The 16,749-nt window shown below is 43.7% G+C and overlaps 1 protein-coding gene across 2 annotated transcripts in view; it reads right to left on the reverse strand.

The window, feature by feature from the left end:
* Nucleotides 1–1,933: 1,933 nt before the first annotated feature.
* The window catches only part of plekhf2 (pleckstrin homology domain containing, family F (with FYVE domain) member 2), a 31,294-nt gene continuing 16,478 nt past the window's right edge, over nt 1,934–16,749 (reverse strand). For both annotated transcript variants that reach the window (XM_020654606.3, XM_065957568.1), the window contains exon 2: nt 1,934–8,779. In XM_020654606.3, coding sequence (XP_020510262.1) covers nt 8,028–8,768 — 741 coding nt within the window. In that variant the 5' untranslated portion in view covers nt 8,769–8,779 and the 3' untranslated portion in view covers nt 1,934–8,027. The remainder of the gene's footprint in view (nt 8,780–16,749) is intronic.

Genomic DNA, 16,749 nt, shown 5'->3' on the forward strand with positions numbered 1-16,749 from the left:
CAACAGTGTCTTTACAGGTCTGCCTAAAAAAATCAGTCAGACAACTGCAGCTGATCCAGAACGCTGCTGCTAGAGTCCTCACCAAAACCAAGAAAATGGATCACATCAGTCCAGTTCTGAGGTCTTTACAGTGGCTCCCAGTCTGTCAGAGAATAGACTTTAAAACCCTGTTGCTGGTTTATAAAGCGCTTAAAGGTTTATGGCCAAAATACATTAGTGACCTCCTGATTAATTACGAACCATCCAGACCGCTCAGGTCGTCTGGGACAGGTCTGCTCTCTGTCCCCAGAGTCAGAACCAAACACGGAGAAGCAGCGTTCAGTTTCTATGCTCTTTATATCTGGAACAAACTCCCAGAAAACTGCAGGTCTGCTGAAACTCTCAGCTCTTTAAAATCAAGGTTGAAGACTCACCTGTTCAAAGCTGCCTTTCATTAAACAATTTTAATAAGATTTTAAATGTTAACTCTGCACTGTAACTTTTAACTCTTTTTATACTTTAATTGTATTTATTTCAATTAATTTCATTTGAATTATTTTTATTTGAACATATGTTCAGATTTAATGATTCCAGTGATTTAAAAAAAAAAAAATTATGTTCTATTTTAATGTTTCTTTTCTTTCCTCTGTCATGATGCTTTTGATGTCTTGTGTGAAGCACTTTGAATTACCTTGTTGTTAAAATGTGCGACATAAATAAACTTGCCTTGCCTTATACTTCACTGAAACTTTATACTGGTCTCTACACGACGGTGAATTTGGGCCAAATTAAGGTGTTTAAATGTTTTAAATATTAATAATATTAACAATATAAAATATTGTTTTCAGACAATAGGGAGGCAAACAAATAATAAAGCAAACAGACAAATAGTTTTAAAGATTACAAATAAAATATAAATAAAAGCTGTGTTGTAAAATAATGTCTATTATGAAAATAAAGTAATTTATAAGATAAAACGTCACAATTTCTAGGCCTACATAAAGTTACATCTTTGATCTTGTGAATTTAATTTTCTTAATATTATACCTTTATTCTCTAAATATTGTCCTGTTATGCGGTCCTTAAACTCCGTCATACAATTGTGCCACATGAGAGGGAAATATTTCACTTCCCTACATTTTTCACTTTATTTAAAATTGAATAAACAGCACTTGAAGGCACCACTGTTACTTTTTTTCAGACATTTAAAGGAAGAATGTGCAGCTTTATGATCCAGTAGATGTCGCCCTTGAGCACCAGCATTAAACCAAAACAAACTGCTGTTTGGGGACACTGCCATTATTCTGAAGAGACTTGGGTTGGTCAGCAGTTCAAGCCCTGGTGCGGACGAAGTCTGGAAACTGGTCTGGTAGCTGGAGAGCAGCCAGTTCACTTCCTGTCATGTTCAACATCAGTGTAAAATTCAATTTCCCCTCGCTGGATTAATAAAGGATAACATCTGAAGAAACGTTCAAATGATTGGTCAGTCAGTTTTATTCGTAGATAATATAAGTTATGAGTAAAACTGCATTTATCCTTGAGAGCAGAAGTTATCGACCTGTAAAATATGTCCATATTCTTTATATTATCTGTAAACTAGTATAGCACGCTCACTGCACCTTAATATGTATATTATAATCTGAAGAATATACCGGTACTTATATCTATAGCATTTATTTATATTCATAGCATCCCATTAATCCAGCCATATACACCCAATAATTCACTTTTTTTTTTTAGTCTACATACTAAACTGTAAATTTTGTAATTACTGTACATAGCACAGATTCTTGCACTTTCTGCTTATTGCACTTCTGGTGAGATGCCAAACCTCATTTCGTTACTCTATACTTGTATATGTGTAATGACAATAAAGTTGAATCTCATCTCATCTCTCGTTTTCTCGATTTGAAGACCCAGAAAAGAAGAATAAAAACAACAGAAGACAGCCGTCCATCTTTAAGTTATTTATAGACAACGTACACGTAAAGGTTTCTGAGAGGTTTAGTAATGAACACAGGATATGCTGGGTTACATTCTGATTGATTTAGCCCTTCTTCTTTTTTTTTCTTTTTTTTTTAGAAGCTTTTAGAAAGAATTAAAACAACAAAATAAAAGAACTAAGAAAAAAAACAACACCATAAAGCAACAGAGAGGAAATTAAACCTGCATGAAACAAAAAAAAAACACTTGATCATATTTTCAGTCGCTCAGGACGTCTCCTCTCCTCAGATCTCAGGATCTGCAGCTTTTTTAAGTTTTTCTTTATTGGAGAGGACAGCTGATACGCCCCCTTGTTCCCTATCCCTCTTCCTGCATATCATCCCATGTCCCCCGTATCCCATTTTTCAAACCCGGCGCAGTTTCAGAAGATCACTAAAAGGACGTTTTTCCTCACCTCTGTAACTTCTGCTAAAGTGCACATGATGGATTAACACTGGGTCGTTGTAATATAGCAATGAGTAACGTCTTTTATCTGCTCTTTTTGTAAAGGGTCTCGAGATAACAACTTGTTATGAATGTTGCGCTATACAAATACACATTTGATTGATCGATTAACCCAGACAGAGACTAACAAAAAAGTTCCAAACCATCATGGCGGCCGGTAAAGGTCATGATCAACAGAGCTTCATGAAGGACTTTACTGAGGAGCAGTGAAGAAAAGTTTACTCACTGATGCAAGAAGCTGTGGAGTGTGAACAAGCTGCAGATACTGACAGGGAGGAGGAGGAAGAGGAGGAGGAGGAAGAGGAGGAGGAGGAGGACGAGGAGGACGAGGAGAAGGAGGAGGAAGGGGAGGGAGAGGAGGAGGAAGAGGAGGAGGAGGAGGAGGACGAGGAGGACGAGGAGGAGGAGGAGGAAGAGGAGGAGGAAGAGGAGGAGGAAGAGAAGGAAGAGGAGGACGAGGAGGACGAGGAGAAGGAGGAGGAAGGGGAGGGAGAGGAGGAAGAGGAGGAGGAGGACGAGGAGAAGGAGGAGGAGGAAGAGGACGAGGAGGAGGACAAGGAGAAGGAGGAGGAGGAAGAGGAGGAGGAGAAGGAGGAGGAGGAAGAGGACGATGAGGAGGAGGAGGAAGGGGAGGGAGAGGAGGAAGAGGAGGAGGAGGAGGAGGACAAGGAGAAGGAGGAGGAGGAAGAGGACGAGGAGGAGGAGGACAAGGAGAAGGAGGAGGAGGAAGAGGATGAGGAGGAGGAGGAGAAGGAGGAGGAAGAGGACGAGGAGGAGGAGGAGAAGGAGGAGGAAGAGGACGAGGAGGAGGAGGAGGAGGAGGAGAAGGAGGAGGAAGAGGACGAGGAGGACGAGGAGGAGGAGGAGAAGGAGGAGGAAGAGGACGAGGAGGAGGAAGAGGAGGACGGCCGAGCACAGGGAAAACATCGTCATTTCAGAACTGTACAACAAAAACAAAAAACCCAAACACACATCTGTACAAATGTACAAAAATCAACAGGATTAAAACGCTGAATCATCATTTTTTTTTAAATCGTCCGACGTGGTCACCGTGGATCTGACAGGACGACGTCAGAACTCGGACCTGCATCAGAGTCAACGTGCCAGCTTTAAGTGCAATCCACAGCACACCTGAGGCCCCCCCGGACGCCGTGTGCTTCTGTGTCCGCCTCCTCCATCATCTGCACGGGCGGGGGGGCGGCCTCGGCGAGTATAAAGGACAGCTGGTTAGTGATCATCATGTTCAATTCTCCAATCACTTCAGTTGCTGTAACCGCAGCAACAAAACACACAAACAGCAAATTAAATCTGTAAAACGTAAAAGAAATAAAAAAAGAAGAGAATCCCTTTCTGCTCCCGGCTCTGCTGCTGAGTGTACGTAACCACGGTAACCAGTGACCTCGTCTTAAAACACACCAAAAAAACCAAACTGAGACCTAAAAGTAGTTAAGTTAAAATGTAGATACACATCTGGTGGAGCTTTTGGATGCAGCTGCGACGGTTTGATCTCAGGTAGAGTCGACTTCAGGTGTTTCAGGTGTGGAGACGTTTATTAACCATCACTTTCTATCAATGTGCACCTCTGAAGAGCTTCATACACACATCATCCTCCTGCACCTGAAGCTACTGAAACCCTACGTTGTGGCCAGAGACAAAGATTAAAAAATAAAAGGTAAAGTAAAAATCAAAAAGGATTTATCCAGCGAGTTTCATAAACATAACTGAGTCAGAATTCAGGTTTTCGGGCCCCCAGTTTCCTCTCCACACATTCATGCCAACATCTCTTGAGGGACCTCGGCTGGTAGCAGTGTTTATATATCGAGTAGAAGAAGTGTGTGTGTGTGTGTCTGTGTGTGTGAGACAGGACGAGCAGCAAACATTCTGAACTCATCAGTCATAAAAACATGTGAAGAGGCAGATCTGTCCTCCATCGCAATGTTCAACGCTCTGATAACATAATTATAACCCCCCCTTAACTAAATGATTTCTTCTTCTAAACAGCGCCCACAGAAAAAAAGATACATTTTTGCTGCAGTCTGATAAATCATCATGATGATAACAAACACAAACGGTGCGCTGCTTCAAGCAGAGAGAGAGAGAGAGAGAGAGAGAGAGAGAGAGAGCGAGCGAGAGCTCAGTCATCGGTGGCGTTCAGGAGCATTTTAAACGTCAAAAATGAGAGAATTTAACCCTGAAAAGTTCTTAATTAGTCAGTGTCTGCCACTCACTCTGTTTGACCTTCATCATAAAGATTGCAGCTTCTGATGTTTGCATATTGCACTCTGCCGTGTTGCAACATAAACAATACTTAAATTGATTTTGCAGCCCTGACGCACTCTGAAGCAGAACGGGCGGGGGGATCGTTTACGGCTGTGATTCAACACAAAGAGGTTTGAGATTGAACATGTATTTTTGACAGTTTGAGTCCTTTAAACACAACATGGTGTGCAAAGAAACTGCTTGTGTTTAAAGCCCTTTGTTGAGACGAAGCTGGACCCCATCAGGCAGAACATGATGAAGACCAGGACTCGGTTTCTAAGCAGTATGGGAGTCCTCGTCTCCGGTTTAAGGAAGTAAGGGAGGATTGATTTTAAAATGTATTTCTGCTCATAAACAGGAGGAATATAAAGTATGTGAGGCGTCTACAACAGGAATGAAACTCTTCAGAGGAGACAGCAGGGAAGAGAAACTGACTACAGCAACATTTGTGATCGTGACCTTTGTGCTCAGCAGCAGGTAGTTCACCATAATCCAGAGCGGCCTTTTCACTTCCTGATACGGAAACTGATCACATGATCTGAGTCACACACCTGTCATGAGATCTGAGCAGTGAGAGGAGAGTTCTGGTGGTGGAAACACAAGAGAGAAACAAACAGGAAGGGAGAGAGAGAGAGAGAGAGAGAGAGAGAGAGAGAGAGAGAGAGGACGGCTAAAGAGCTTGTGATGGCAGAGAAAGTTCCACCGAGGGGGGTGAAGTCAGAGGGGGGCGTTTGTTTTGTTACCCTTAGAGTCGCTGACAGGAAGACGACGCACTAACTTCTTGACTTTCTTTTCCAGGAATCAGAATCCTCCCGTGACTGAGCAAGGAGGGAGAACACAGACTGATGCAAGACCTGACAAAGACCTGACAGAGACTCAAAGCATTTCACTATTTTTTACATCTTGTTTCTGATCAAAAGTAAATCATAAATTAAAAATCATATTTTGAGCATCTTTCTTTTAAAATAAGTCTACACCTTTTTTAAATATCTAAAATAAATCTGCGACTTCAGACCTTTTCCCACTACAGAAACCGAGCCTGCAGCCGCCATCTTTTCTGCAGAGGATCCACAGTTTGTGTTTTACTTCCTCCTTTGACTTCGTCTTTGTAAACTCTCTCAGACTGGGTGCACAGTTTGAGGAATAAGTTACCAGTTTAGCCACATTTTTGAGTTTTTTTTAAATCTTCTAAACTTTTCGGCACAACGTGATATCAAATGTATTTTAATAGTCAGAGCGGCAGCAGTTTGTGTTTTACAAACAGAGAGACAGACGAGGAGGTGAAACCGTCCAAACGTTACCAACATGTTCATGTTGGTAACGTTTGGGTTCAGAGTGCAGGCGTTTGTCTGCAGGTTTCAGTGATTCAAAACAAAACATCAGTCAGTGTTGTTCCTCACACCGTGTCCTGACAGCACGCCAGCGTTACACGTCGTCGCATCGACCATGATCACTCGTGCCCGTCCACACTGCATCCGTTAAATATTTCATTCTTTGATCTGTGAACTTTTTGTTTCCCCCTCGCAAACATTATGACATCTGGTGCTTTTGTATTGATGAGCTGTTGACTCAAATCACAACACTCAGAGTATCGATGATTGACGATCAAAGGTCAAAGATCAACATTTAAATCATGGATGTGGATATTATTCATGCACCGTTATCTCCCCCTTGTATAACAAGCTAACCAGCTCTGTGGAGTGATCAGAGCCGTGTAGAGCCGCCTCCCTCGTTTTTCGTTTCCCGTCCACGTCTATGCGAGCTGCAGAGAGGGAAATAGAAACAAGGCGTCGGGGGGGGAGACGGCGCTGCTTCACCGGCAGAATCAGACTGGTTTAGTCGCTGACGCTTGCGCCACGTGCTGTTAGGACATGCTGTAAAATATTGTGAAAATATTGCCCCCTGCTTCGATGATATCAACTTTGCAACTTGTTCATTTTGACTTTTTAAATTCTATTTCTATCTATCAGCCGTGCACAGCTAGAGCTCTATGAACCCCCCTCCCAGAGTAAAGCAGCACGGTTACTAAATCAGGTTTTTTTTTTTTTTTTACTTTTCTGCAGCCTCAGGATGAAAGCCACCAGCTGCTCATATCAGCGTATCTCGTTTGTCTGTTTGTCTGTTTATCTAGTGGAGCCTGAATTGGTGAAAACTAAATTCTAGGTGTCAGAATCAAAATCTAGGAGGGAAAAACTGAACTTATCTCCAGCTCAGCTTTCTGCAGTCTCCAGTTTCTTCTTCACCTCATTCAACCAGTTCATCGTCTGGGGTCCCAAACTGACTGAAAGTAGGAACTAGAACCAGGTTGTGAAGTTCCCGTAGTGGAAGAAAAAGACCTTTGACTATCTTCACATGTGCTTTTTAATCACTCCTAAATCATTATCTGGCTGATTCAAACTTCTTGCTAACAAACTTTCCAGGGAGAGTCTGTATTGAACTGTTGCTCGTTAATCCTTTCAGTTTGCAACACACACACACACACACACACTCGCTCCTGTCTAATGTGTTTCAGGCTCTACCTGTCAGGAAGTTTCTGGGGTTTTTTTTTTGCATGCTGGGTTACTTAGAAAAAACAACCCCCACTTTCCGAACGCTGCATTTCCACAAGGCACTATGTGACATTACAGGCTGAAGGTAGAGTTAGTCTTCAGGTGCAAAACACTCACAAGGAGACCAGCTGATTTGTCAGAAGCATCTATATTATTAGGGTTAGCTAGAAAAGCTCTGGGTTTAGCGTAACGTCTACATTCTGTTATTTATAAAAAAGTGTTTTTAAGCTCGACATGAAGCTGGAGACAGATTTACAAAACAGGCCGATAAAATACCAAAACGTGTGTTACAAAATAAGCCTCTTCTGGTGTCACACCTGAGGGACAGAGGGGGATAAAGGTTAGAGCACCAAACATGTGCTATCTCCCTGCAGAAATGACAAGCAGTCATCATGTGTAGTTCACCGTCATTAAAAGGTCAAAGGTCATTAAAAAGGAAGAGAAAGGTGGAGGGGGACGTGATGCTTCTCGTTAGCACCGCTGTGTTCTGTAGTGACGAGCTGCAGCCTGATTAACAGTCAACAGAGACGGGGGGGGGGGGGGGGGGGGGGGGGGGGGGAGATATTTCCTGGAGTCCTGCAGGTCATCCAGTATATTCCACATGTGATTGTTTAATCAGGAAGAGGTTAATCCCAGCTGGAAAAAAACAAAAAAAAAACAATAAAACATTTTGGTTTGACCTCCGGAGAGAATTAATCCTCAAGAGGCGGAGAACGACCGATGATGGAGAGGAGAGAAAGTAGTTCCTCCTGGACGTGTGGACGATGACGTCAGGAGGAGCGTTTTCGTCTCTCAGTCGCTGCTGTCGTCTTCGTCGTCGTCGTCCGACATGTTGCTGCTGTTGAACTTTGACCCCGGCCGGCTGATGGAGTCCGAGCGGATGGAGAGGCCTCCCGACGTCAGCTGCACGAAGCAGAACTCGCAGACTCGGACCGGTTTGGACGACTGGCTGGGCAGGAGGTACTTCTTATCCGAGCACGGCCCGCACACCACGTAGCCGCACTTCCTGCAGTGATGGCGGCGGCTGACTGGCGTGAACTTCACCTTCTGGCAGCGCATGCACACCGTCGCCTCGGAGTCGGGCACCCAGACGGCGGCGTGCTCGCCCGTCGGGGACTTTCCGCTTTTCTGCAGCAGGTCGCCGACACACTTCCCGATGTGGTTCATCCACTCGGACTTCTCCGTGGCGGTGGCGGCGTACACGGCGAAGGACTTGGTGGGCGTCTTGATGAGCCAGCCGTTGTGCAGGTCGCCCTCGTCGGGCACCGTGTCGATGGTGACGCTCTCCAGCGGGATGATGTGCTGCTTGTTGTACTTCTTCTTCTGGATGACGATGTTCCCGTACACGAGGATGTCGTTGAAGAGGAAGAACTGCCGCGCCTTGGGCTTCTTCCGGCACAGTTTGGTGAGGACGCCCTCGCCGATCAGCACGCGGCCCGGGATCGCCAACGGCTGCCCGGCCGCGCCGAAGCAACCCTCCACCACCGCGATCCGTTTGGAGTTGGCCTCGCTGTTGGCAAGCCGGTCGACCATCTTCACCTCACCTGCAGGAGAACGGAGAGAGGGGAACGTTTGAGTGTTTTTACATTTTCACAGATTTTAAAAAACAAAGAGGAAGTCGTCGTAAAAGAAGAAATAGCACAGCAGCGCTCTCAGGTTTCTCCCAGTAGGCCTTTAAACTGGCTGAACTTGCTCCTTAAAGGTTGAGAAATAAATAAATCAGTTCCATATCAAAGTTTCCCCGACGCTCTTTGAAAGACACGAGATGGAAAATAGAGGCGGTGTAGTTTGAGCTGCGTCTTCGTTCCTCTCCTGAAATCACTCACTAAGTCACTCTTCCTCTTTCTCTCACTTGTTGAATCTCACTTTCCTTATCGACGTCACCGTCTGAGCGCCACCACATTTCAAACATCCAAAGAGGCGTCACATGTGCGCAGAGTGTCACGCTCTGATTTAACAGGAACATGCGAGGATTAAAGTGGAGCTGCACAATGTGACTTCACGCATCGATCTGCTGATCACATTCAGATTAACAAACATCTGATCCCAGTCATATGTCGAGTTTATCAGCTCCAGCTTTTGATGTTCAGCTGCTGCAGAGTGAACATTTCATCAAAAACAACAAAGCATGAGTTCATAATCCTTGGCTTGTTCTCAGTTCAGAACAAGATCAAATATATTTCTGACTTTTTCAAAAACACTGTCACTAATATTTCAAACAGATATTATGAAACTTCTCTGAATAATTCGGACCAAAGAAACTATTATGAAGAAAGAATAAAATCCTCTTTCAGTCCATTTATTAGCTTCCAGTGCAATTAGAGATGCAACCATTTCTTTATTAGTTGACCAGCCTGAGAGATGATGTGCCGATGGAAACATGAGCTAATCACACCTATTTGGTTTTTTGAACCAGGCTGTAAACATGTTCATCTCTTTCAAAACAGGCTTTTTAGAATGGGTGTGTATGTGACTTCCTGTGCTTCTGCAGCCAGCCTCGAGTGGACACTCCAGGAACTGCAGGATTTTACACTTCTGCATCAATTGGACCCCGGTCAATTTTTTCTGAATATTTCCTGTTCTTTTGGACATTTTAAAGTATCTGGTCGGAAAAAAAATCCAAGATAAAATCAGAGTGAACAATTTAAAAGTTTGTGTCCAAAAAGGAAGAAAAAAAACCTCTGAAAATGTTCTGGAGTTTGGTTCATGTGTTAATAGGGCTGATGTGCTTGAGATCACCCTACTCTTACATTTTATCTAATGCACTATTTAATTAAGAGGAGAAATGAGGATAAGATGCTTTAATCCGCATCTGAAATCTCCCATAAAAAGTCCAGTTATGAGACCAAAGAGCAAACACCAGGAGGTTTCTCTCCTCATGAGCAGAGAGAGCTTAGTGCTTTAGGTTTCTCTCACAGCTACACAGAGCAGGTCAAAGGTCAGTGGTGTGAGAGATGGACGAGTGCTGGCTCTGCGCGGCCAACCTTGAGGGTTGGGTTCGGGCTGTGACCTCAGAGAGACGCTCACATGCGTGACAACAAACTGAATATTGAAGACATGAAGATGAGCTCGCTTTCTTCAGATCCACTCGGATATTTTCCACCTCAGTGAATTCTACTCTGACACCTAGTGTTTGAAATGGGTACTGCAGTCTAAATTCTAAACATTGTAGAGAGCTGTCTCCCCCCCTCCTCTCTAGAGTGGATGCTCACTCAGGTCACCATGTGGTGGACTCTGAAGCTTCAGTGTTTATCCAGCTCTGCATGGGTCTGTAAACCTTTCTGTGTTCTAACCTCTCTCCATTTTTCAAAAGCATCTCCAATATTGATCCTAGTTTGAGCACGTTTCTGCTCGTGGAGCTTATTAGAAACATGCAGAGGCTTTTTAGGTCGGGTACAATCACTTCTATCTGAACCACTTCTCTTGTTGGTTTGACCTGATAACTGCTCTCATATCTGGCAAACCGAGGGGCGTCCAAAACGGCCATGTGGGGGGGTCGCCTTAAAACCACCTACCTTCTCTGGTCCAAACAAATCCAGAGCATTCAGGAGCAGAATCTAAAGTTAGAAGGAGGACATACTGGCTGCTGCATTGTTGTCAGAGAAGCCAGCACTTCAACATAGCATGTTTCCTTAATGATCAGAGAGTAAGATACCTTTATCATCTCACTCTCTACACAGCTCACTGATTGGACCTTTGAGTAAAGGAAGTTTAAATCCTCATGTTTGAGAGTTTAACAACAATTCATATCAACTTATTTATCCACATTAAAAGTCTATTGAAAGTAAAACTTAACCACAACTTTGCCCAACAAACATCTACATAGTGTAAGAGGTAACTTTGGTCTAACAACAGGTTATGGTTTGTCTGTGGGTGGACTTCACTGGAACAAACTTCAGCCCTCACTAACTCCCTGGAACACAAAGCAGACATAGTGTAGGTGTTGTTGCACGCTCGGTTTCTCTCCACAGAGCTGGAGACGAGGCTAATTAACCAGCAGAGTCCGGAGCAGCCTGGGCCGGACTCCCCAGTGATCTGCACACTAATAACCCAGAGAGAGAAAGAGAGAGAGAGAGAGAGAGAGAGAGGACAGAGGGGGCTGCTGACATGTCGACGCTGTTAAGAGAGGGATCGCTGCCCAACGCAGAGGATACCGGCCAACCAGCTCCCCCCATCAGCTGACAGATGACGGCACTGAGAGCAAAGTCTCCAGAGAGCGAGAGCGGCATAAATACAGGCCGGAGGCTCCAAACCCAGCAATCAAAGCGAGACAGAGCGGGGCGAGAGAGAGAGAGAGAGAGAGAGAGACTGAAAATACGACAGGAGGAAGAACCAGCTGTCTCTGCTTTATAGTGAATGATGTTTCAGCGCTTACATCCTCCAGGAAGCAAGAAATCAAAAGAGGACTGTAGGAGCATGAAATCAATCTCATTATATATTCAATTTAAGATAAAGAATAAATCGTGTCCTTACGGGCGCTCACATGAAGCTCCACGACAACGGCCGATCGTTTGATATCGTTTATTTCCCGATCAGACCCAGAGCGAGGAGGATGTGCAGTACAAGACACGATCCGCTACGGGGAAAAATAATATACATTTGGAAAAGAGCGCAGTGACTGCAGCACAATGCACAAACCACTAGACTACCGGCGCCCTGAAACTTTTTATTCTTTATCTTTCTCGCCCTTGAGCTCCGGCATGAAACCAAAACAACTCACGCTGCATTGCGATCTTTGTTATGCTGGTATCTTCACACTGCACTTACCTGAAATGAGCGTGATCTAGAAACACAGTTAAGCAGTGAGTACAGTATGTTATTCTTCTTTTCTCTAGTCCCTCAATTAAACAACTTTTATACACGAGGGGAGGAGTCAGCCGGCCGTCCTGGCGATGTAAACAAAGTGAAGATAGGACTCTGAAAACTCTGAAAACATCACAGACAGTGGGACTCGGATGTTACACCCATTGTAGACAGTCATGACTCACAGAGTTATTTTCAGAGGATATACTTGATTTCTACATTTAAGTTTGAAAAATCACAAATAAAGGCTCTAAGTTACATAAAAAGTTTGATCTATGCAAATCACGATCTTCTGCAGCTTTAATTCCAGCGAAAAGAGCCTCGAAATACGACGCTGTGTTCTTTAAGAAAATGCCGCAGACACACAGGAGAAAGTGATTTTCATTTCTCTACAGCTCAGCTGGAGTTGGTCATTTTGAATGCCGATTTGGTTACAGAAACAGCCGCGGCTTTAGATAAGCTCAATGATTAATTCATTAGGAGAGCTGTCCTCTCTCTCAGCTTACAAGGAGCTGCTGTTTACTGCCAGGAGGGAATCAGAGTAAACCTGCAGCCCCACAAAAACACCACCAGAAAGAAGTGGATCATGAATAATGTGCGCACTGTGTTCTCCACAAAAGGCGAGATTAAGACTTCAGCCGACATGTGCGAGTTAAGGCACAGGAGAGGTTATTATTGGACACACGGCATTATGCTTTGAAGGAGGTCAGACATCATTAACCTGCCTCTGTAACAAAGGAAACCAATTCCATCTTCAAGCACAAACGTTTATAAGAGCGGGCCGTTATTTCAGACCTGAAGTCAAAATGTCATCAGACCTGAAGTCAAAATGTCATAACCACATCGAACAGAATCCACAGGTCAATGAGCCTATCAAGCAAACATCATAGAGCCGAGGTAATCAGCAACTCATGATGACACACATCACACAGAGATATTTTCTACATGTAGTTTTCCTTTCTCTCTTTGTCAATAGTATGTTTGCATGGAACCACACTGTGCAGAGGATCTATTGTTTCTCCCACGATTGGTGCCAAACTCAATCACATTTCTGAGGGTCTTGAACCCGAGCGTACTGGACGATTTCAGGCCGTTTCAGACCTGAATCAAAAAGACTTTCCTGGAGAGGATGCGCTCCATACACCTATTAAATGCCTGAGGTGGAGGGATGCTGCCCCACCCACCCACAGTCAGCGGCTGAAGGACCTTATGTCCTGTTTAGACCTCGAGAAGATTCACTACTCGGTCAATGGCTGTAACGAAAAAAAATCAAAAAAAAGGTGTGGGGACCACATTCAGAAACTCATCAATTTAAAGAAACACTCTCCTCTCCTCCACTAGTCTTTTTGAATATACATCTGTGATATATTAATATCATACAATTTGAATCCTTATTGCCTTTCTTCCATACTTTTGCACTTTTCTGCTACTTGTCCACTTCTGTATTTTTCCCAACGCACAGTATGTTATTTTAATTTATTTCCTTATTTTTTTCCCCACGTGATTCTTTTTATTTCAGGGTCTATGAAACCCAAATTCCAGCACTTGCTTGTCCTTTAACTGCAGAATTTTAAGTTTAAAAACTGTGATCGAAATTTCCGGCAGTAGACAAGGATTTGAGGGAGTGATGGAGGAGGTTGCTGATCCTTTTGTATCTTTTGCTCATTTCAAGAGCTCACTGTACTGTATTAATCTGTATAAAAAAAACTAATAAAAAAAAAAGAAGAGGTTACTGTGTGGGAAAGATTCATCTGTGAGGACAACAACAAGATTATCTGGAAGTTGTGCAATGCACTGTTGAAATACAGCAGTGGTTGACACAATGCCAGAACTTCAAATATCAAAACATTCAAACAATGCTTCAACACCACGGCAAAAAGTAGAAGTTATTGCGTTATTTCTTGTTTTTATTTTATAAAAATGCCAAGCAAATACCTGCATGCCGTCTACATTTCACAAATACGTTGTCAAAAGTTTAATACAGAAATGTTGTTGAAGGATTCATTCCTGTCTGACACACCTGACTTCTGAAACAGACGTATTGAGGAGTATTAAAGTAACACAGGGATTAGGATTTGAAATTGGCCTGGTAGCTGGAGAGGTGCCAGTCCACTTCCTGAGCACTGCCGAGGTGCCCTTGAGCAAGGCACCTAACCCCCCCACCAGCTCAGGAACGCCCACTGTGGACAGCCCCCTCACTCTGAGACTTCTCCATTAGTGCATGTCCATAGGATCCTGTTGGTGCATGTGTGTGTATTTCAGCCTATGTTTGTGTAACAATCAATAAAGCATAGTATTATTATTATCGACTTCAGGAGGCGCCAGCCCAGCCACACACCACTCCTCATCAACGGCACAGCAGTGGAGAGAGTTAGCAGCACAAAGTTCCTGGGGGTGCAGATAACTGACACTCTGACCGGGTCCCATCACACCAGAGCTGTTGTGAAAAAAGTGCAGCAGCGCATGCACTTTGTGCGTCGGATGAAGAGAGCACACCTCCCTCCTCCTATTCTCACCACCTTCTACAGAGGCACTATAGAGAGCATCATAACAAACTGCTTCTCTGTCTGGTCCGGAGCCTGCAGTGCCTCCGACTGGAAGTCCCTGCAGAGAGTGGTGAGGACGGCGGAAAAGATCATTAAGACTCCACTTCCTCCCATCCAGGAGATCACAAAGATCCGCTGTCTGACCAGGGCTCAGAAAATCAGCAGAGACACCTCCCACCCCCATCGAGGACTGTTTTCGCTGCTGGACTCTGGAAAGAGGTTCCGCAGCCTCCGAAGCAGAACTTCCAGGTTCTGTAACAGCTTCTTCCCACAGGCCATAAGACTTTTGAACATGAAAAAATAATCTCTCCATTCCCCCTCAAACCCCCACACAGGACTACCTCACTGGACTGTAAAATACAATATAACATGCAATATATTTATCTGTATAGTAATTTTACTCATAGCTTTTCTTTTTATATCTATTTATATCTGCACCTTATTTTTATATGTAAATACATGCTGCTGTTTTTTATCCTGCACTACAACGAGCCAAATGCAACAAAATGTCGTTCTTATCTGCACTGTAAAGTACAAGTTTGAATGACAATAAAGAAAGTCTAAGTCTTTAAAGTTTGTTCACTTCTTTCCTATTTTTTGTCACAATGCGGTTGCCATGGTAAAAGTATTGTAAAGTCTGAACACTTCCCTACATGAATCTTGCAGATGTCGAGAAATAAAGCCTGCTAATGTCCCTCATTATAATAACTGGCAAAGAGCAGGAGCCGGGTCTTTAACCCAGAGAGAAACTCGGTCAGATAAACGGTTCAATCAGGAACTCAACCAGGAAACTTTAAGTGTGATCGCAGAACATCCTGTGAAAGTCGCCTCGTGAAACTTCTTTGACTTTAAACAGAAACAGGAAGTCGAGTTTTCCAACTCTTCTACATGACCTGCATTTAAACCTCCAGCAGTTCCACACTGGGAGGCCCCCGAGAGGAAGGGAAGCTATGAGTCAGACGCTGAAGGGAGAGAGTGAGTGACGATGACAAAGACGGGGAGTGAAGAGAGAAAGAGCGTTTCTGTGGGCTGTAAACATCAGTGAAAAAAAAAAAAAACAAGGACACCCATTTATCCTGCGGGGGTAATGTGAGGGCAGATGCTGTCGAGGACAAGCCATTGTCATTGCCCCCCTCTCTTCTGTTGGTCTGTTTGAGCTGTGGCTGCTGTGCTACAAGGTAGAGAGTCTCACTGTGTACAAAGCTGGCTGCAGAGCCTCGAAACACTCAAAACAAACTGTTTAAAACACGGATCAGTGCAAAGAATCCTCAGATTTAAACACAAAAACAAACATAGAAGTATTGATCAAGTGCAGTTCAGCTCCTTTAGACCCTATTGGAAATGTCTCCAAGCCAGACGAGAAACTAATCATTCCCAATAAAACGGGACCAGTTGGAGAATATAATCGGACCCTAAGTTATTTTGTTGTGTGCTCAACGTGCTCAAACTAGGATCAATATTGGAGATGCTTTTGAAAAATGGAGAGAGGTTAGAACACAGAAAGGTTTACAGACCCATGCAGAGCTGGATAAACACTGAAGCTTCAGAGTCCACCACATGGTGACCTGAGTGAGCATCCACTCTAGAGAGGAGGGGGAGACAGCTCTCTACAATGTTTAGAATTTAGACTGCAGTACCCATTTTAAACACTAGGGGTCATATTTTAAACCCAAAGCTGCCGCAAGAGAAAGAGAGAGGACGGTCTACATTGCAAAAAGACATTGCCGATGTTTATCCTGACAAACTTACTCCTTTATGATTCTGCTTGTTATAGATTTCAGAAGTGGTTAAAAAAAAAGGAGCCCAAACTGCAGATCAGAAAATAATCTGTGACTTTCTTGCTGCTCATTAGTTTCTGCAATGATCCCATTGTGGGTGGCCAGGGCTTCTTCTTTTTTTTGTTGCCTTTGTATAATGAGGTTGTAATTTAAAATTCTGGTATTGTTGAAACCCTCTAGGGCCCCCCACAGGCCGGACCTTTCAGGCAGAGCGTGGACTGCTGATGTCTCTGTGAAGCTGAGCAGCCATATTTCATGAAGTTTCAGTCTGTTACTTCTCTGATTAGAGTCTTCTTCACAGCTCTCTGTGGTTTCTAATCAGTTTCATGGTCTCTCAGATCTTGAACGCATGTTTTTTTTTTTTTTTTTAAATGGGATTTGATACGG

Source organism: Labrus bergylta, chromosome 8, assembly GCF_963930695.1.
Source record: "Labrus bergylta chromosome 8, fLabBer1.1, whole genome shotgun sequence".
Classification (NCBI taxonomy): domain Eukaryota; kingdom Metazoa; phylum Chordata; class Actinopteri; order Labriformes; family Labridae; genus Labrus; species Labrus bergylta.